We start from the raw sequence: 21,288 nt of genomic DNA on the forward strand, positions 1-21,288 counted from the left end.
TTATATAATAGGATTTGATTGGACTGTGAGTTATTCTTGTGGCTCAAGCAGGTTTGGCCTGCTCTTTTATAGGAGAAGACTGCCCTCTCTCTTTCCCTCTTGTACGCTAACACCCCTGCTTCCTTCTCTCTCTCAGACACAGATGACCCCAGCACTGTGTTATGCCTCTATAAGACAGAGAACGATTGTGTGATGAAGTTCACCTATTCAGAACATGCCAGTGGTCAATCTGTCCTTACAGCCCTGCAGGAGCCAGGTCAGTGTGCCCTTTGCAGTCTTTATATATATATAAACAATGGTAATAATCCCATTATGGCAAGTGTTGTGAAAAAAAGGACAGATGATCCAAAAACTATCTGGATTTAACATTTTAGTTTATACACATTTTGAGCTTTTACTATGCAGTCTTTAAAACATTTTGTTTCCCTCCAGTCTCATGAATCCTTTGCACTGCACCGTGTTATGTTTTCCCTTGTAGCTATTCCCATTTCATAGTCCCTAGGGCTACACCTGATTCAGATCAAGACAGGAATGATAATTAGCCAATGAAATGACTAAGAAATACGGGAAAATACAAAACAACACAGTACAGAGCTGCTTTTCATCATGAAAACCATAGCTGAATTTGTAAGCAGACACAGTTTAGGGGTCAAAAAAATATTAAAAAGAATATATAAATTAATGTTTAACTTACATATAAACACATTTTTTCAGAGTGTGCTACTGCCCCTGATGCCATGACAGTGCTGCTGGCAGTGGTGGGCAGTATCTTGCTGGTGGGCATCGTGTTGCTGGCCATCTGGAAGCTAGTCATCACCATCCATGACCGGCGGGAATTTGCCCGCTTCCAAAGTGCACGGTCACGTGCACGCTATGAGATGGTAAGGGCACATGTTACCAATATTTGTATCTGTCAGAAGTTGTAAACTAAAGACCAGAATGGGCAAAACACTACAGTCTGCAACTATAGGCTTTCTTTGGATCACTGCAGTCAGCTGGGAGAACAAATCGGTTATGGTAGTCATTTCAAGGCTTTGGTTCAAAGCCTCTGGTTGGTCTGTACAGCCATGTGCATTTCAATGAACCCATCTGACCTAGTTCCCCCCCTCTTTCTTTTTTCTCTGCCCTTTCCTCTCTTCCTCCCAGGCCTCCAACCCTCTCTACAAGCAGCCCATCTCCACTCACCCAGTGGAGACGGTTTTCCAAATGCACAGCAAGTCATACAATGGAGGATTCCACTGATCCCTTCCTGCTGCTTGGGGTCAGGGACACGGCAGGACCGGTCCAGTAGGCAATGTTTACAACTTTGTGGTGAAGAACAGACGTAACCTGTTCTTATAACTTGGTGATAGACTTCAACATACAGTTTTATTGCCGTTAGAGACTGTTCCTTTTTTTTTCCTCTCTCTGTTTCACAATTAGGACATGAACTTTTGAGAACTTTCATGAGGACTAAGGAATGAACTATAGTTTTATATTGTGCTGGACCACCTCTGCTCATTTAATTTTTTTTGTTAAGGAGGGCTTGCTTAATGAGGTCAAATAGTTCCTTTAAAAACGGTCTATGTGGCAAATGACAAGTAATGGACCTGACCCTGTCTTGAGTGGACAACTTGACTGAATTTGCCAATTCAACATTTTTTTTACAATACTAACAATTTCAATGTTAAAATGAATGCAGCATATATTACACTGTATAGCAAATGAGGTACTGATTATGTGTATTTTGTTAAAACAGGAGTGCCTTTCACAATGTTCTAAATTTGCATCTTAAACTGAAGGAAATCATTTTACCACCTGTATAGCAGTCAGTCTCAAAGTGTACAAATTTATACAAGAATATTCTGTATTTTGGTGATATATTTGGTACTAACAGAGCAATAATTATCTTACCAATTTTTTTGCACAATGTATATTAGATACAGATTCATAAAGTGGAAAAAAAAGACTGTTCAATATTTTGAGCTTTTACCTGTCTCTCATTTGAATATTTTTACATTTGTAGGACTCCAAGTGTATGTTTCCAAGTGGATTTAATATCACCGTGATTATCACCAGAGAGTATTTTATTACATTGGGAAGGCTTAAATCAGAGCCACTTTAGGTCGGTAGGTCCATTTCCCACAGCCATCCCACTGAAGACCAAATATGCAAAGAATTGATTCTGAGTTTATACTGTAGGTTTTTTAGTGTGCGTGTGTGCGTGCGCGCATATACAGTACTGTGCAAAAGTTTTAAGCACCAGAGATTGAGATTTAAAAAGCTATTTATCTGAGCAGCAAGTGTTTATTTTCTAAAAACAAACAACAAATAACACCCAACATTAGAATAAAACCAAATAACATTATTCCAGTGAGTGTGATACTCTGTGTGTGAATGTGTTGGTTTAACTTTTTCCAAATCTCACCTCGTGGTCAATATTATTTGAGGTTATCATCTAGTACTTAGTTTTACCAGTTAATAAATAATGATTTTAAATAATGTGTGCTGTTGATTTAATAAATTCATGCAAATCAAGGAGAATCTGAACAAAACATTGTTCCTCAAACTATATATATATATATATTTTGTGTTTACTGTGATTATATAAGTAACTTTTACAAGCACCAGGCTTACTGAGAAGGCATTAGTTTAAATATATATAATTATCTTAGGTGCCTAAGACTTCTGCACAGTTGTGTGTGTGTGTGTGTGTGTGTGTGTGTGTGTGTTTGTGTGGGGCATATATATAATGGCATATTAATAACGAGCTGATTGTTTTGGGTTTATTCCTACACAGTGAAAGCACATCCACCTTATTTAGGCTGTCTTAATGTCTGCAATGTAAGGAGCTTTAGGCTTGCAGTGACTGGGAAGTTTATAGAGCGTGTGGAGTTAGTAAATGTTTGGACCCTATTGTGTGTAGGCGTCGGAAATAAATAGCGGGAAATGATTCAGGGTGTGTGACAGCAAGATATAAAATGATGTAACAGTTTTAATGGTGTGATGTGTCTTTAATAGTGTCTGTGGGCAGGGTGGTATGCTTTCAAAGGGAGCTTGTGAAATTGTGTTTATACAGTTTTTCATATGATTTTTTTTTATAAATTAGCTAACATTTTATTCATCATCATTTGTGAATATTTTCATCGTTCAGGTCAGCAGCATGATTTTATATCCACTCCTTTCAGTAGTGAGGCCAGGTAGCATTGTGATTTTAAAAGATTAATTTAAACATTACTTACTGCTGCCTTCTGTGCAAATTTTAAAAATAGTTACATAAAATTCATGATGTGTATTAATAAATGTGTTTTGAGCTTTCTACTATTTACATGCATTGGCCTCAAAATAGTGATGATTCACCAAAATCTCATGCTGTTTCTTAATTAAGCAATGCTTAATTTGAACCTATTTACCTGGATCCAGCACTGTTCTCAATGGCATCTGAATAATTGAGTTGAGCCGCTTTTTAAAATTAATCCACTTTCCCTACACCATGTGAACTGGAGAGTCAAACTCAGCAGCAGACCCTTGATCACAATCTCTAATTCAGCTAGGGGTGGGACAACAGGGAGTCTTTACTTTTCAGGTAGGGGCAGGACTTCTCCAAGCAGTGGTTGTTCTCCCAGTGTGAGAACTGATACAGATTTTTTGTTTTTTTGTACTGCTACAACATTAAGGTCAGATGTTCATGAAAAAAACTTTGAATTTGAATTTTTATAGAACAGTAAGTTCTGGATCCTTTACACTTCATATGCACTTGCTGGATCACCCCACTCTCTGCATTCCCTTACCTCATGTTTTAAAATTTAAGCCTGGAAATAAGCATATTATTATATGACTAACAACTGTGGAAAAAAAATGGATCAACTTACATAGTGGCTAGTCTTAAGAGTAGTAACCACCAAACTGTCATCAGGAGATGAGGAGTCCTCTCAAACAAAGCCTTTGTTTATTTAGGTACCACTCTGTTTATCCCACTGTGCATGCATGCTTACATTTTATTACATAAACATGCATAAAATATATTACACTTATTATCTTAAGTCTTACACTGGTCCTAATCATAACTGTAATCGCAATTGGTTATACTCATCCTAACCCTGCCCATCCTAGAGCTTAGAATCAGAGTTTCACTAGAACACATGATCATTTTAGCATCTTCTGAAAATCTATACGTGTGTTTCGGAATAAAGTGTGATCTATAATTATTCATTTACTGAGTGAATGCATTGTACATTCACCCATGCTAAAATGAAAGAATAATTTTAGAGAGAAATAATGTATATAAAACATGTGGGTTAAATGTTATGCAAGTGTGAAAACTGTGAAGCATGTATTTTGATATGGGGAAAATATTTGTTTACTCTGTAGAACATTTACAGAGAACAGTACATTTCTGTAATGTTCATTGAACCCATTAGAGTTGGGGTCAGATTTTGGGGTTTTATTTAACATCTGGCTGGAGCTGGCTGGACTAGTTAGTCCAGTTTCCACAGAGAGGCAGGCCGCTGTGTAACAGATTGTAAGAAAAACATTCTTTCTTCTGTCCACCCACAGGCCGTCCGCTAGCCCACTTCATCAAGGTTCTTATTCAGTGACTAACTTAACAAACACTGGGTGTGTTCTTTTTAATCCCCCACTTCCCAACTTGGGTCCTTTTACCTTAAATTAAGAAGAGGAATGTTTGCATATTAACATCATAAGCACCCTTTGGTATTTTATAATGTGGAAAATGGAAGTATGTATATATATTTATTTAAAAATTGATTTTAGACCCTAAAACACACACGGGGCAGTCACTAAAATCTATTTTTTTCTATTATTTTATACCACAGCACATGGTCATAGACAATGGGAAGAATCAAATTAATGAAACACTTAATGAAGCTCTCGTTAGCCTGGGTGTATTCCATTGTTGCTGTTAACTCAGAAGTGGGTAGTTGGACGTCTTCTGCTTGAGAGCCCAAAGTTAGCTTCCACAGCCAGATCACTCAGACAGGAGTGACGTTGTTGGCTTAGGAATAGGCTTGTGTTCCAGACAGGGAATCTTAAAGCAGGTTAAAGCATTAGTAGCTCACGCAGAAAGATACTTTAAGAACTTAATAGTACTACTTATAACTACCAAGGTTCATAATGTTGCATACAAGTATTTTGAATTCAGAAAACATATGAAGGCCAAAATTAATCTGCAGTTTTTATTTGACTTTGGGCATAAAAAGCTATTTTAAATTAATTACTTATTTCTAAATATCTTGAATCTTCATTATCTTACATAACCTCTTCATCCCTATCAGGGTCATATTGTGTCCAGAGCCTGTTTAGATACACTGCATGGAAGGTAGGAACACATTTAATAGGGCACCAGTCCATCACCGGGCATTACACACACACACGCATATACATTTACAATTTCACACAGACAATACACTTACAAACATATGTTTGTATAGTAGAAAAAATCTGAGGAAACCCAGGCAAACACAGGAACAACACAGGCCAAGATCACTATATGCACTATCACTAAAATGGTTCTGGAGGCAGCGCTGCTATTGAGGCCGAAGGAACATAACTAGTTTCCAGCCAACAGGTGGGGATGAAAGGGATTGGTTAAAACGGATTGGGTGGAGATTTTCCAATACCATGCCATAAACCACTAAACCCTTGTAGTTTGCCTGCTCTCAATGCCAGAAATGACTGTGGAAGAAGTAAATGTGCAATATACTACTCAGTTTTGAAGTGTATTAAAAGTGTTGCAAAACTTTCAGTATTTTGTTTTGCTTAAATGTAGGATAATGATACTCTGTGCCTCAAAGTGCTGTCAGTCCGGGCAAATCAGGAGGGTTTGTTAGCAGAAATACAGGTAAGTTTGAAAGTTGTGCGGTCTAAACATAACCTTGCATTTTAATTAATTTGAACCATTTCTATTATTTAATCCATTAACAATTTAACATATAAACTCTTATTAAAACATTCATGCTAGAACATACAAACAGGAAACCAAGACACCCCCCCCCCCCCCCTTATTGTGGAAAATGGTACCATCCGAGCATTGGCGCGAACTCTGGACTACATGACCCTTCAACCCGCTGTGTTCAGGCCCTTTGGTTTACAGCAGGCTGGTACGCTGGAAGGAATAGCGTCAAAATTTATTTCACACACTTTGAAACAGTTATTTCAGTAAAATATAAATAAATAATGATTATAAAATGTAGAAATCATCTATAACATCTGTTGGCCACCCTGAGTGGTGCGAGACAATTATGGCAGTTTATTTTTCAGAGTTCTGAATCGCGTGATTGACCCGCGCCGCCGCTGTCACGGAGTTGAATAAAAAGAATCTTTAAAACCATGTCGATTGTCCGTACTTGCTCCTGGTTAACCTCTTACAAATGCTCTCGGCATGGAACGGACAAGAGCTCCGTTACAAGCACAGATGCTTTCTGTTCGGCTGGAATATTAGTGTTTCTCGATCCAAACCAATTTGTTTTTCACTTACAGAACCAGAGAATAGTGTAAACTCCAGATTTTATTTCCAAGCCTTGAGGAAACAATTAGTTAATATATAGTGATAGTTACATGAAGGTAAGATAAATTCACTCTCCACATGTTCCACAGGGCTATGCTTGGATTTGCCTACAGACTGAATTAGTTTTACAGGCTCAGGTAATAAAAGCTATTAGTGACTAGGTTGCTGAGAATCTTTCAACAATCAGTGCGGTTTACACCCCTCAACATTACATGCCATTAAAGCGCATTCCCCTACTCTCCTGACTAAACCCATGAGCGAATCTCTTGCTGTTTCCAGATCCTCTCGTTTCAGTCATGTGTTGTACTTGTGCTTTTGATCTATTCTCTAATGGGTCTTTTATGAAATGTATCACTTGCCAGACCACATTCGCCTAAAGATTGTTAGCATTTTTATATCTTTAAGATTTCTGCATTTTTAATTTCTAAATTAAATATTTCTTAGTTTATATATATATATATATATATATATATATATATATATATATATATATAATATACTGTGTGTGTGTGAGAGAGAGAGCTTTCATTGCCTCTGTGCTGTAATGGGGTGTATTTTTGTGAACCCTCCTGGACACACTTCACTTTCTCTCTCCCCTCTTCCCCTCTCCTAACATCTCTGATATGATTTTTTTTATATATATATATTTTACTCTTTTTATTTAAATAAAACTGAGGGTTACAGCTGGAAATGCTGAGCACCTTGCTGTATTCTCTGGCCCTTTTTGTTTTTTTTTTACAAAAGGGCAGAGCCTGGCGACTGTGTGGAGATTATAGGCTTCTTTATCATGGAAATGCTTTGTGAAAAAGACTATGACCTAGTTTCTCTGCCTGGATGGGCAAACACATGGGAGTTTTTGCATATGTGCCCAGCACTAGGCCTCAGTGTTGGAATCTCTGTGTATTGTTTATGTGCCATTATCTGCAGCAGTGCCTTCTTCTTTTTCATTTAACATGGGCAGAGTAATGTTATGAGCAGTGATTGGGCAGAAAACAGACTTAATGCTACAATTGCTGCCTTATAAAGAAATGTCCAACTTAATCATTTAATTTTAGCTTGTTTGCTGTTTTCATTCATTTTTTTTACTGTTTTAAGTATAAATATGGATAAAACAATTTCTGTTTCAGATTTTGGTTGATTATTTTCATCTTAAACAAAGCCATATTAATTATTAATTGGTATTATTCAACAGCTGAAATGTTTGCTAAATTTAATCATTAATTAATCATGCTATGCTTATGTCCTGATTATATCACAAATGTATATTTAAAAATATAAAGGTAGAACCAACCAGCTACGTTTAGTCTTAGATTGTAAGGGGTTAGGAAAATCTGAGCTGTACTTGGAGATTTTTATAGAACAGAAAATATTTTAGGAGCCATATTTATTTTTATCACCAAAAGAAACGTGGTTATAAGACGCCCCCTGCTGGACACAAATACTTTCTTTTTTATAAAAGTAAAAACATCTAAACCCTCTAAATGCGAGAGGCAAATTCCAAAAGTGATTGCAGAACTTATATAGGCTAAGGTGTGTGTGTGTGTATTCACAGATTCCCTGTCTGGAACACAAGACATTTTAAACAATATAACAAACCACTTATTTCTATCTACAGCCTTAGTAGGACAATTGGGAGCAGTGAATTAAGCCACACACCTGCTATGTTGTGTTGTACTCAGTCCCATGTTTTCATAGATAGGGCAACCCCATGTAGGTAGGTAGATACATAGATGCATATATTTATTTGTATGAATGCACATTTAGGAAAAAGTATCTAAATGTGCACAATGCATGAAGAAAGAAGAAAGGGGAAATAAATTACACAAGACACAAACATGTTAGTTCTGCCCTGTGATAAATTTGGCCTTCCCTATGCTTTTTTTATTCTTTCCAAGAGAAGACTCAAGCAGCCCTAAATTTCAGAGTAAAAAGTCTTATTTTATTTGTTGTTTTGTTTATTTTATATATTTTCTTTTTTTAAAAGTTATATCTTTCACTTTAATACAAGCAAAAAAAGAATGGGTCCTTCAAAGTAACCTTATATTTACCTGTTTGCTGTTTATTCTACCTCCCTGACTGGGTAAAATCAACCAGTTCTTGAACAGGACACACTCTATGTTCCCAGAGAGACCTAGGCAGCTTGGGACAAGTCCATCTCTTAAAGAGAGGACAAGACATTCCCAAAAACTCTGTGTTCAACATAGTACACAACAATTTTGCTATACTTATCCCGGAGCCAGGAGAGGAGTCCAAAGAGTCTACTGTATGGTTCACATCCCTGTTGGTAGGTGGATATCGGGCTGGAGTGTCACATCACATGATTCTCTAGGTTAGAAAACAAGAATGCGCGCACCAAAATAAATCCAAAATGCTAATATATTTAACAGTTAAATAAATAAGACAACTATTTCATCTTAGCAACTCAGTACACACGTCCCTTAAATACAGAAGCTTTAAAACTTGTTAAATTAGCAGCTTTCATTCATTTGCATTATGGTTTATACAACATTCTTAACTAATTGTTAACAAGTTAACTGCATGTGACAGAAAAGACAATTACGAACAAAACATACATTAAAGTTAAGATAGGTATTTTTTTTTTTTACTAGCAATTATTTGTATTAGCATGCTTCACTTAAGGCAAATACTGGGGTTGTGGGTTCGAGCCCTGCTCAGGGTCACTGTTTGGTGAGGAGTTGTGTGTGTTCTCCCTGTGTCTGCATGGGTTTCTTTTGTGTGACAGGTGCCCACTCCATGGCGTCTTCCTGCCTTGCATGCAGCGTTTCCGGGTAGGCTCTAGACCCACTATGACCCTGTCATAGGCAATAAAATGGAAAAAAAAATCCCAACCACAGGTTAATAATATATTTTGCATTGCTAATTGTTTGACTTTTTAATTTGAGCCTAGCTTATAAATAGCATTGTATTCAAAGTTACATGCTTGTAAGAGAATGTATAGCTTAAAATTGCCTTTAAAAATTCCTTTATTAAAAAGATAGTCCTTTATGAGTTCTGTATTATTTTACTACCTATGAACTATGTGCTATATTATTTAAGTAATCTGTTACATATGACCAAATTAAATAGCTAAAATATTGTCAGTTAAAATAAATAAAGATTAAAAAATATCTAAACTAATAACTTAGCAACACTAGTTACTTTGGATTGATGTGGTACTATATTTAATCCTGTATTTTTCAATAAATGTTCTGTTGTACCTTCCATCCATTCATTATCCGTAACCGCTTATCCAGTTCAGGGTCACGGTGGGTCCAGAGCCTACGCAGAATCACACCCTGGAGGGGGTGCCAATCCTTCACAGGGCGACACACACTCACATATTTACTCTCACACTCACACCTACAGACACATTTTAGTCGCCAATCCACCTACCCACGTGTGTTTTTGGACCATGGGAGGACACCCATGCGGACGTGGGTAGAACACAACAAACTCCTCACAGACTGTCACTCGGAGCAGGACTTGTTGCACATTCAGTGGATGAATAATAATTTTTGACATTGACTTTTGAAATGATTTTTAAAATTGACACAGCCTCATCACATCCTCATTTCTTTATTCTCGTTCATAACCACTATTCTCAGACTAAGCTTTAGTAAGTAAAGAAACGAAAGGTTCAAGGTGTTGACTTTGCCTCCAAATTCTCCAGATCTCAGTCTATTTAATCATGTGTGGGATGTGCTGGAAAAAAAAGTCAGAAATACAGGGAGGCCCCATCTTACCGTTTACAGGATTAAAGGTAGTACTGCTAATGTCTTTGTGTCAGATGGCAAAGGACACCTTCAGAGGTCTTGTGGAGTCAATGTTTTAACAATCAGAGCTATTTTGCAGGTAGAAGGGGGACCTACACAATGTTCCCCAATGGTATTAATGTTGTGCTTGATCAGTGTTTACAGAGCACCACCATCAGTTTGGCACACAGTATAGCAGGATGTTAAGTCATAGTGTGACAACACTATAAAAACCACAGAGAACAAAGGGGTCCTTATGCATCCATGCAAAGACTCATATGGATGAGATTAAACAGGCAGATATATATTTATTTATTTTTTAGTAGATTTATAGCAGATTTTTGTAGACTCATTCTATTTGATCATAATTTTGGTCACTTTCCAGCTGTCTTCTGTGAATGCTCACAGTGTAAAAAATACAGTCTACCTTCTCGTCCAAATTCAGTTTAACTGACTATAACATTTATATAATAGCTTTTGCACAGAATTAACTTTTAGATTTATGTCACACACTGTATGAATATAAACATCCAGTTCGTACCTCTCCAAGGCTATTAAACTATCATCAATTGTTTATAGGGCACATCAAAGGGGGGATTTAGTTTAAGTCAAATCTACAAAATATATGCTTGTTCAGAGTATAATTTGTTTTTAAATATTAGCTTTAAAATTCTGACTCATCTCTAGAGTGTCTTTCCCTCTCTCTAGAAGAGGGATGGTCCTGTCCAGACACTATGAGCAAAGAGGTACATAAAAAGAGGTACATAAAAACCACAAATGACACATGCATCGCCTAATGAATCATAGACCAGTTTGTAATATGCAGTGATGAATTTCCTCAGGAAATTGTAATGGAAACAGAGTGTAAATTGTACGTAATGTGGTTTAAGGGCTTTTAAGGAACATCTCAGCATTACATTTATTCAGGTTCAATTAGATGTTTAGAACATTTGGTGAAAGCTGCAAGCAATTAGCCTGGAGTGTCTGGACTTTGTAATGGTAATAGCATGTTTAATATCTGTACAGCTGTTTCATTCCTGGCCTTAATACATGGCCACAATTCAATATAATGACCAAAAATAAATAAATAGTATCAAAAGTATCAAAAAAAATTCTCTGATAAAATGAATATATATGCAAAGAATATGTTAAAACTACTTAAAAATCTTGGATTTATGATAAACTGAATAAAGTTGACAAATGGTGACATCAGGTTTTAGGCAAAATTTTGGTAGATAGATTGAATTAAAAATTTTTTAAATTTTGTTAAAAATCAGTACAATAAATAAATTATACTAAAATTGTGATTGAGTGAAATATAACGTGTTCAAATGAACAATTTAATTATTTAAAGGACCTTTAATTGATCAGTAAAATACTCTTTTTACATCGATCAGACACTACAGTATCTGTTTGTTTTCCAAAGTTAAAATTCCAGTGAAAATGCACCCTACCAGGAGCAACTGTGGTCTTAAAGGAACAGTACATAATATTTTTACCTTAAAATTAAAGCTTTGACATCATTGTGATGTTCCACTGACCTGTAATAGGGAGAATAGAGCCTCTGTTTTTTGCTACTCCAGGCCCAGCACTGCAGAAACTGTACTATGCAACTTTTGTGTGAGTGTAGGAAAACACCTCACACTCCCCATTGATTTGAACATAGTGCTTCAAAAATTAATTACAATAGGTGGAGGTAAAAAAATGTTATCTAGTACTATTTTAAGGTCTAATTACATATTTTAAGTTGCACTCTATCCATTTTTTTCTGGTAGAACATGCATAATTACACACTGTAAATAATGTAATTACAACTTTTTAAAGTAGAAATATCTAATATACTCCTGGAGTAAAAACAGTGTTTATAGGGTTAATCAAATAAAATAAAATCTACAATTAAAAGTGGTACATGTACAATGTTGGTTGAGTAAGTGTTTTTTTTTTTTTTTTTTTTTTTTTTTTTTGAGTTTGTAATTAAGTATATATGAACATTAATGGATTAATGAAACCTAAGCAAGAAAAGCCCTGTTTCCAACTGGGTTCTTTGTGTCATTACCAAAATCATAGGAACAGTGAGTTTGGGTGAAGTGTTTTAAATTTCTACAAAGACAGAAAGATTAAAGGACTTGTCAGTTTGAAGTGGGCAGGGGGCCTGGAGAATTTTAGGAAAAGAGAAGTCTCCTCCCACCAGAGTTTCTTGGCCAGAGTAGGCGTCTGTAACCACTGTAGCTACTACTTAAAGCTAGCCTACACATGTTCTGAGTAGTCCTTTGCAAGACCTAGAAGGAATCTGCTGTCACTGATGCTCTTGTACTCGACTGGGGATGATAGCATTGCACATTCTAGCCACTGTCTTTGCATTAGGAGTAGTCCTGAAGCAGACTCAAGCTTGGGGATACAAGAATGGAATACTTCACAACTCTATTTGGCTTGGTAATGTTAATCTTTTCTTAACTTTTTAAACAGCACATGAAATGTTGAAGGATTTGAGTATTGATGATTCAAACTAAGATTATAGATTAATATTATGGATTAGAGTTGAAAAGTTGGTAATAAACCATATTTTAAAATAATGTCTAAACAGGAGAATCTGAATCTTCAAAAGGATGTTATTAAGGTTACTAAGTCCATAGGGCTTCATGCCTTGCCTCATAAGACCCAAATATTCACATGTATTATCCAAAAAAGTAAAAAAGTAAAAAAAAAAAAAAAACACCATTTGTGGTATATGTGTGTGTGTGTGTAGGTATGCACATTGGTCACTTGCTCATTCTAGAGGATAGGCATTTATGACTCTCTTAATGCTTGACAGTCCATCTTGCCTGGTACATTTTGGTATGTCGCAATTACTTCAGTATGTCGCAAGACACCACAATGTTTTATTCACATTACAGAGATTCAGTGTTTTCTTTACCACAGAATAACTGAATCATTCATTACTGTTCTACGTCATGATGTGAGTAAATCTGTATGTTCTAAGGGAAAAAACATGATAAATGAATGCTATCTTTTTATTTGCTTCTTTTGGCAAGAAATCTGATGATGCAACACTATACAAAATCTTTAGTGATCCTTATCCTGTTAAATTCATGCAGCTGTTTCTTTGTATAAAGCCATGGTCATTTGAAGTCATTTGAAGATGGAATGGATATGTATTTTAACAATGAGCTGAAAAAAAAGATGTTGTCTTAATCTTTCCCACTACAGTACACTCAGAACGCATAAACAAATAAGCGCCTCTTCACAGGACCTGATTTGTGGTAACTAAGGTGGGAGCACTTGAGGTTGTTTTTTTTTGTCCTCAGGCACCTTGATGAGAGCAGCAATTAAAGCTTATTAGCAATAAGCTTCTAGAAGTTCATGCATGCGTGCTGTTAAAATAAGTCAAAAATCAGCTCCCTGTTCCAAAAGCCATAGTTACTTTGACAGATGCCAACTTGGACATGTGGAACATTCCACTCAGTTGGTTTATCTATCAGGTTCACAAGCTGTTGTTTATTAAGCATTCGGGACAGCTCTCCCATGCAGTGTTTTTGGCTTTTCATGCATGCCACTGGACAGGTATTAACTATTCTACCAGAGCTTGTTAAACCTCTGTAGATTCATTTTTCTGGTTTTGGTGTTGTTCTTTCAGCCAGCAACAACAATGGAGATAACATGTTAAATATAAAATTATTTCCTCTTCCTAAGAAGTTACGTTTGTTAGTTAAATAACCATCTGGGTTAAGATAGACTAAATAGCTGCACTATCTAGTTTAGTTAATTTTAATAGATTTTTATGGAAGTATAGATTTTATATATAGATTATTAAGCTTCTAATATTGGAGACTCTGATCAGACCCTGAGAGGTCCACTTGTGGACCTTATGTGACTTGTACTTTAAGCTGATTGTCCTATGTTTCTGTTTTACAGAGCAGGCGGCTGGAGTTTACCATCGGGAATCTCGCAAAGGGAGATATCAGCTGACATATAAGGAAGCCAAGGCCGTTTGCAAGTTTGAGGGGGGATCACTGGCCACTTATGACCAGCTGGAGGCTGCCAGACAAATAGGTATCTGTTGCCAATTTGGCTTTGCTCAGATATTGTTCAGATATAAGATTATGTTCCAACACAAACTTTTGCTTTGTATACTTGATAAAAATAACGTTTGATTCTGTGTTGGTGTAGCATGAAGATAAAGCATGGAAATTTGATCTTTTCCCTTTTCTGGTTTACTTTGATTGTACACAGGCTCAGCCTTTGGGCTGCTGATTGTTTGTGATTAGAAGTGGTTTATACACATCCAGGGAGGTCTGCCTCCCTTCTTTCCTGTTTTAAACCTAAAATTGTACCAACATGCTCTAGAACACTGTAGGTCTTTATTCCTCATAGCCCTGAAACAATCACACTGCGGATTTCCCATAATTACCAATTTCCTCAAGCAGCAAGTTATTTTCTGGCAGACTACAAAGTGTATTAGGAACAGATGACGTTGAAAAATTAGGTTTATCCAGTAATTAAGTTATTTACAAATTAAAGGACAAGGATTAATTACAGGACTGTTCTAATATTATTTAAAAAATAATTCTTTGTGACACAAGAAAATAACATTTCTCTATTTCCCAAAGGATTCCATGTGTGTGCAGCTGGATGGTTTGACAAAGGCCGTGTGGGATACCCCATTGTCAAACCTGGGACCAACTGCGGCTTTGGCAAGATTGGGATTGTTGATTATGGCTATCGGCTAAATAAAAGTGAGAGATGGGACGTGTACTGCTACAACCCTCACTGTGAGTAAGACTATATTAGGAAGTTCCTAATGCTAATTGTTCGGGCAGCCGTGGCCTAATGGGGCCTAATAGAGAAGAGGGCTTAGGACTGGAATGTTGTTGGTTAGATTCCCATGACTGGCAGGAAAATTGGTGGTGGTAGGAGTGAAGGAACAGCACTGTCCTCCTCCCTCAATTCATGGCTGAGGGGTCCTTGAACTAGGTACTGAACCCACAACTGCTCCACAATGGGGATGGCTCCCCACTGCTCTGGGTGTTTGATCAATGCCCCTACTGCAAGTTAAATGTGGAAGACACATTTCATTGACAAATAATTGCACATTTCACATTTAATTTCATTTGTTCATGGATAGTTTAGGGGTAAAGTACAATCTGTTTGCCAATGAAATCTCACAGCACTCAAATTCCCCAGAATATGCTTTTTCCATAGAGTTATTGGACTTAATATTAGCAAAACTCTCCATTTGCAGAGATTGTAGGCTCTGGGAAGTTTGCTTGATATATTGAATCATACAGATGATTCTCTGTTTTCACAGCGCCATAAAATTGATACATTTGCCAACAATGAGGGCAAGTTAATTTGAAGTTTACACTAAGACTCCTACAGCTGAGACTAAGAACACATGAAAAAACTATAACCGTTAAATCATACCATGACTGAACAATGAAATTCAGTGCAACAGATGATTTACCAGTTAAACCCCAATAAGCACAACAATATACAATGCAATGCAATCTTTTGGAAAATTCTACACTTATTTGTATATTTGTACTATGAGTCTTGGAATCAATAAAAAAATAAACATCCTGCATTCAAAAAAAATTGAATGGCTCTTTCAAGGCTTAGTGGGACTGCATTCAAGTGTCGGTGCACTACTGGAAACCAGTCGGACTTACTGCCAGCCATACGAACCAGACTCCTGCTCTGTTTGTACAGGGACTGGATAGCTCGTAACAAAGAGCCCAGTACCCCATACTCCCTGAGCACCCCCCACAGAATACCCCGAGGGACACGGTCAAATGACTTCTCCAGATCCACAAAACACATGTAGACTGGTTGAGCAAACTCCCATGCACCCTCCAGGATCCTAGCGAGGGTAAAGAGCTGGTCCTGTGTTCCACGACCGGGGCGGAATCCGCATTGTTCCTCCTGGATCCGAGGTTCAACTATCAGTCGGACTCTCTTCTCCAGTACCCCCCGCATAGACCTTACCGGGGAGGCTGAGGAGTGTGATCCCCCTATAGTTGGAACACACCCTCCGATCCCCCTTTTTAAAAAGGGGAACCACCACCCCAGTCTGCCAGTCCAGAGGCACTGCTCCCGATGTCCACGCGATGTTGCAAAGACGTGTCAACCAGGACAGCCCCACAACATCCAGTGCCTTGAGGAACCCGGGGTGAACCTCATCCACCCCCGGGGCCCTCCCCGAGCCCTCAAGGAGATTGGTTCCAACTATATCTAGCCGGTACCTCTCAACCTCCCGCACCAGCTCAGGCTCATTTCCCACCAGAGAGGTTACGTTCCATGTTCCAAAAGCCAGTTTCAGTAACCGAGGATCAGAACGCAAGGGCCCCCGACCCCGACCGCCACCCTGAACTGGATAAGTGCTTACAGATAATGAATGAACTTAGTTTAAATAAATCAGCCAACAGCAATGTGCCACTTCATTATAAAGTGAAATTACTTCAGGATTTAGTTTATCTTTACTGTATTCCCCCCTCACTGAGCCAATAATAATGAGCTTACTGAAAAAAAAGTAACAGGAAATAGACACTCTTTTTCATGATGTGTCTTAACATGCATAAATGATAGCTCCTAATATTATGATTCACTTACATTGCAATTTGATAAAATATGTTTTATCAATGATGTGCACAGTAATACACAGTACCTCAAATGTAGCATGAATGAAATGTACTTTTCCCTGTTTTTATGTCAGTCTGGAATATGATTTTTTTTTTTACTTACATATTACCTCTTTCAATACAGCAAAAGAGTGTGGGGGTGTGCATACAGACCAAGAGAAGGTTTTGCAGTCACCTAGTTATCCAGAAGAGTATCCTGATGAACAGATCTGCTATTGGCACATCCGCCTGCGCTACGGCCAGAAGGTCCAATTGCACTTCCTTGACTTTGATGTAGAGGATGACACAGATTGCCTCAGCGATTATCTGGAAATCTATGATAGCTATGATGATGTCTCAGGTTTTGTTGGAAGGTATGGAATCAATGAATCTCTCAACAGCTCAATAACTCTAACTCTTGCTTCATTTACAGGAATTGAACCTTTTCATAAACTTCCTTGTTTTCACAATCTAAATGATATCCGCAATGGTTTGTAGAATCCAATGGTGGTTATAATAATGAGTTTGTTCCCCCTATTTGTTTCATTAATGGCTTATACTAGCCAATACTGCTTCTGAGAAGGCTTCACATTACATGCTGTAAAGATTTGACTGCATTAATCCACAAGAACTTCAGTAAGGTCAGGTATTATTTTTGATTGATGAGTTCTATATTAAAAATGCCACGCGAAACCATTTTTAAGAAAAGACTTCACTTACTTAACAGCACAATGCAGAGGAGCTTTGTACCTTTCTCTCCTGCTCTTGGCATTGTTCATAGCAACCTTTCTTTTGCCATAGCGTTTCTATGGAGACAAGGTGAATGCTCACAGTTGAGTCTGCAATGGAATCACAGTAAAGTAGCTGAAATAATTAATTAGAAGATATGTTTGGAAACATTTAGATAAATAGTTTATATATCACAAATTTCTTATTGAAGTATTCTCTGTTTTGTTCTCTGTAGGTACTGTGGGGATGAACTGCCTGATGACTTTATTAGCACAGGTAAGATTTATTAATAACAATCAGCAAAATTATATTTTGATCTCATGTCATTTGATAAACCTTCCTCTGTTCTGACTTAAATATGTAGTAAATTTAAACTTCAGGGTGCTGGAACCACAATGTAAAAATGCTAATTCATCATTAATTGCGCAAGCATTAAGCATTAATTTTCCACTTGCATTGAATTTCCATCAAAATCATTTCAAAATAGTAAACACAATCAGCCAAAACTTTAAAGCCACATTTTGCACTCATTGTTAACTTTATCAGCCGAACTTACCATATACAGTCCCTTTTACAATTTATGCCACTCCTGATACAAATTAGTAAAAAGGGTTATAAGAATGATTAAGAATTAAAAAAAAAAACAAGGACATGAAGAAATAATTATTTAAAAAACTATTAAAAAAGTTGATCAGAATGTCTAGGCACATTCAAGCATTAATCCATGTCTTTCTGTTTCAGTGGGATTTATATATGAGGTGGGAAAGACATTAGAACACAGTTCAACAGTATAAGAGTATAATGTGTTGACATTCATATGTCAGTGAATGCCTATAGAATATGTACTCATAAAAAACAAATTGTGACAGACTTTTCTGGATAGGGACCCAATTTTAATTGCCCCCACCGAGAGTGAGGATGATGATCCAAAAAGATCCAAAATCGCTGTCATGTTGTTAAAGAGACATGGTGGATATTGGTGTCAAAAATATCTCTAAAACTATCATCCAGTTCCACCTCGGTACAAACAGATCTTTTTGAAGAAATCTGAGGAAAAAGCTGTGCCACCTAACCAGAAACTTGAGGCTACTAGAATTTTGACTGGTTCTGTAGTCAGATGATATGAAAATTGAAAGTTTGGCAGCAAGCGATCAGGGTGGGTTTGGCTTAACAAGGATGACTACACTGAAAAAAACCTGATGCTCATTGTTTAATATGGCCAATGGTCTGTACAATTGTGGAGCTCTTTGTTCCTCTAAAGGTATTGTGAACCTCATGTGGCTACATGGTATCACCTTTAATCAAATGTGTTAAATCAAAATCTGTCTGCCTCTGCCATAAAAATAAAAGTGGCTTATCACTATATCTTCCAACAGCACACTGATTCAAGTCATATGTGTGGGTCAGAAACAACAAAAATATTACTGAAACCAAAATTGAGCTTCTATAGTCAGTCCCCTAATCTAAACATGAGGGGTGAGTTAAGATGAGGGTCCACAAAGAGAGCTTAGATTCCTGAATGATTTGGAGAGGTTGCGTAAAGAAGAATGCTCTCAAATTCTCTGCTCTGTGGTCTCTAAACTAATAAGATGTCATATGAAAACACTCAGGGCTGCTAAGGGAGGTTGTACAAAATATTAAATGCATGGAAGGGTGCCAAATATTGTGGCACATGTTTTGATAAAAAAAAGAATTTTTTTTGAGTTTTTCTTAGAATACATGTGTTTCAAATAAATCTTGGATTGTTCCACTTTTTTAGTGTGAGATGAAGCTAAGGTACATAAAGTTAATTGGGTTATGAGCCTTTGTACTCATCTTGTACACATCTGATAGTTGTGAAGGGGACTGTAGATGCTATTTGTTTCAGAATTTGAATCAAGCTTCATAGGAAAGTGCACAGCAACTGACAATTTTTCACACACACACACACACACACAAATATACCTTTAAAACTTACATTGTGCAGGGTTATGTATTTTATTTTAATGTAAGCTTTAAAGGATGTCGTGGTCAAAATAATGAAGATAAGTGTTAGAAGAGGCACTAATCTGAGATATTATGTACAGATTGTTTTGTCATGTTCTATATACCAATATAAATATGAAGTGCAGTACAGACATCCACAAGATAGAGTATTATGTACATTAGTAATATCTAACTGTTCAGGAGTGTGATAGCAAGCAGGAAGACATTTCTCTATAGACTGGTTGTCCTGATCTTCATTTGGCTAAATGCCAGCCCAAGGGAAGGTGCAGGAACAGGTGTTGGCCAGGCTGTGATAGATTAATGGAGATATTCTTTGCATGATTTCTGGATCTGCAATAATTGTGGGCAGCTACCAGTAGACACCAAAAGAAACACTGCACCACTGGTAGTTCCACATTAACAGAATGATGTCCCATAGCAGTTTGTTGCTCAGCATAATGTTGTGTGATGAAGTATTAGAGAATTATGAACACAAACTGTGCAGCAGCAGATGAGCTACTGCCTCAACAGATGTACATGTAAAAGCTGGGCCAACAAGGTAGTTGTGTCTAATAGATGGGCAAGCAAAAGGGCACCATTTTTTAGAAAAAAAAAAACCTAGAATAATCGCTGTGTCTGATCCACGTGTATCAGTGCAACACACATAACTATCATGTCAGTGCCACTGCAGTCCTGACAAAGACACCCTACTCAAAAGTGGAGAGTTTTTTTTTATACCTTCCTCTCAGATTAGGAGTCTTTAGATGATGTAATGCATGTCAGACATTTGCCCAGATCTATTAATTCTCTTCAGGAAATTGTTTTGAACCACTTATTTTGTTATTTCTGCAGGTAATGTTATGACACTGAAGTTTCTGTCTGACTCCTCTGTATCTGCTGGAGGATTCCAGCTGCAGTACATTGCTGTAAATTCATCAGAACTCTCCTAGTATACTAGTCATTAAACACAGAATAAACATGGGTTATTTATGTACTTGTGCTTTTTTAACTATTGTAATCCACCCTGTGTGCAGCATATTCATTTTCACATTTACCTTTGTTACCTATATGACTTTCAATTCAGCTTTATGTAAAATGTAACTACAATGACACATTAGAATGAAATGTATCTGTTTGATGAAAATATCCTATTCACAATTTGTCAAAGGTTTGCATTGCTTATATGCTTGTATTATATATGTAGGCTATTTAACCATGTGTTAATTGTTTCTTGTACCTAATTTACTGAACTGAATTTATATGTTCACCAAGCTTTCAAAAATGAAAAATGCAGAAGGAATGCAATACTTGAAATTCTAAAAATGTCCAGTCTACCAGTCTAAAAATGTATTGCTTTATACAATATTTACAATAAATGTTTATTATAAAAATTTGTGTTGACCTGCATTTTAATTTATTGTTTTAAGTCATTGTCATAATTGTGTAATTTTTGTTTTACAAAGTTGGTGTTTCAAATATGTTTATGTTTTATTCCTTTTTAAAAGGGGAAGAAAAATCTTGTTAGAGAATTAGCTCATAATATTGTGTGTTGCTTTTCAGTTCACGTAAAGTAAGAAAATGCAATTTGTTTATTAATTTAATGAATCATTCCCTTATTGAGTAGATATATACTGTGGTACCTAATTTTCTTTTTCAGGGCAAAAGAGTAAGTAAACAGGATTATATGGACTACTTGGATTATATTTTTACCTGAATTCTTAAA

At 36.7% G+C, this 21,288-nt stretch overlaps 2 protein-coding genes across 2 annotated transcripts in view; both read left to right on the forward strand.

The window, feature by feature from the left end:
• itgb5 (integrin, beta 5) overlaps positions 1 to 3,306 on the forward strand; it is a 35,984-nt gene extending 32,678 nt beyond the window's left edge. The window contains exons 13-15 of the mRNA XM_066686496.1: positions 137 to 256; positions 715 to 881; positions 1,147 to 3,306. Coding sequence (XP_066542593.1) covers positions 137 to 256; positions 715 to 881; positions 1,147 to 1,242 — 383 coding nt within the window. The 3' untranslated portion in view covers positions 1,243 to 3,306. The remainder of the gene's footprint in view (positions 1 to 136; positions 257 to 714; positions 882 to 1,146) is intronic.
• Positions 3,307 to 12,518: 9,212 nt separating this feature from the next.
• tnfaip6 (tumor necrosis factor, alpha-induced protein 6) lies at positions 12,519 to 20,897 on the forward strand. The gene is made up of 6 exons (XM_066641159.1): positions 12,519 to 12,690; positions 14,170 to 14,307; positions 14,865 to 15,026; positions 17,017 to 17,245; positions 17,836 to 17,876; positions 20,418 to 20,897. The coding sequence occupies exons 1-6, from the start codon at positions 12,582 to 12,584 to the stop codon at positions 20,513 to 20,515; spliced, it is 777 nt and encodes a 258-aa protein (XP_066497256.1). The 5' UTR covers positions 12,519 to 12,581; the 3' UTR covers positions 20,516 to 20,897.
• Positions 20,898 to 21,288: the final 391 nt, after the last annotated feature.

Source organism: Hoplias malabaricus, chromosome 12 (assembly GCF_029633855.1).
Source record: "Hoplias malabaricus isolate fHopMal1 chromosome 12, fHopMal1.hap1, whole genome shotgun sequence".
Classification (NCBI taxonomy): Eukaryota; Metazoa; Chordata; class Actinopteri; order Characiformes; family Erythrinidae; genus Hoplias; species Hoplias malabaricus.